The 973-nt window shown below is 65.4% G+C and overlaps 1 protein-coding gene across 1 annotated transcript in view; it reads left to right on the forward strand.

The window, feature by feature from the left end:
* The window catches only part of Epn1 (epsin 1), a 27,830-nt gene that overhangs the window by 18,490 nt on the left and 8,367 nt on the right, over positions 1-973 (forward strand). The window contains exons 7-8 of the mRNA XM_033766051.1: positions 1-49; positions 723-933. The exon at positions 1-49 is cut by the window's left edge and continues 15 nt beyond it. Coding sequence (XP_033621942.1) covers positions 1-49; positions 723-933 — 260 coding nt within the window. The remainder of the gene's footprint in view (positions 50-722; positions 934-973) is intronic.

Genomic DNA, 973 nt, shown 5'->3' on the forward strand with positions numbered 1-973 from the left:
AGATATGGCCATCGAGGAGAGCAAGAGGGAGACGGGGGGCAAGGAGGAGGTGAGTGGGTACCAGGCCCAGCCTCTGAGCTGGGCTGCACTGGGGCTCAGGGCTCGGGCGGCTCTGCAGCTGCCCAGGTGCTCACACCCAGTGGGGGCCAGGGCCGCGGTGTGGCCACAGTGGGTCGCAGCTGTTAACCATGAGGCTGTTGGCTTGCTTTTGTTTTAATTTGTGGTACTGGGAATGGAGCCCAGGGCCTTCAACCTGAGCTACATCCTCAGCCCTTTTTAAATTTTCATTTTGGGACTCACAGAGAATCCCAGGCTTTCGACCCTCCTGCCTCAGTCTCCCAGATTACAGGATAACAGGCGTGTGCCACCGTGCTGCTGAGGGGAAGCTCTCTCAGTGACAGAGCAGCAGTGCCTTCTCCCTGGGTGGGCGTGGCTTTCCTCTGCCTGACGTGGGCCCCACCGTCTTAGAGGCGAGACTCTTGGAGCCCACAGTGACCAGGGTGGGGCAGGAGGGCAGGGCCAGCGAGGTCCTTGAGGCCTCTGGTGCTCTGCTGTGCGGTGGCTGTCGGGATGGGGCAGGGCTGGGGATGGTGGACAGAGCGGCAGACTTGGGCCATGTGGTGTCTGCTATCCCAGCCTGGGCCCAGCCCTGCCTGGCCGCACAGGTGCTGTGGTCACCGCTGTCTCCAGGCTGCCCTGATGCTGCTCCTCTCTCTCCCAAGTCATCCCTCATGGACCTCGCCGACGTCTTCTCAGCCCCGGCTCCAGCACCAGCCTCAGACCCCTGGGGGGCTCCAGCACCCGGGGCTGCTGCTGTCCCTGTGGCTGCCCCTGCCTCGGACCCCTGGGGGGGACCTGCTGTCCCTCCAGCTGCTGACCCCTGGGGCGGACCAGCCCCCACGCCGGCCTCTGGGGACCCCTGGAGGCCCGCTGCCTCCACAGGGCCCTCAGCAGACCCATGGGGTGGGACCCC

Source organism: Fukomys damarensis, unplaced genomic scaffold (assembly GCF_012274545.1).
Source record: "Fukomys damarensis isolate Sample0158 unplaced genomic scaffold, DMR_v1.0_HiC HiC_scaffold_19, whole genome shotgun sequence".
Lineage (NCBI taxonomy): Eukaryota > Metazoa > Chordata > Mammalia > Rodentia > Bathyergidae > Fukomys > Fukomys damarensis.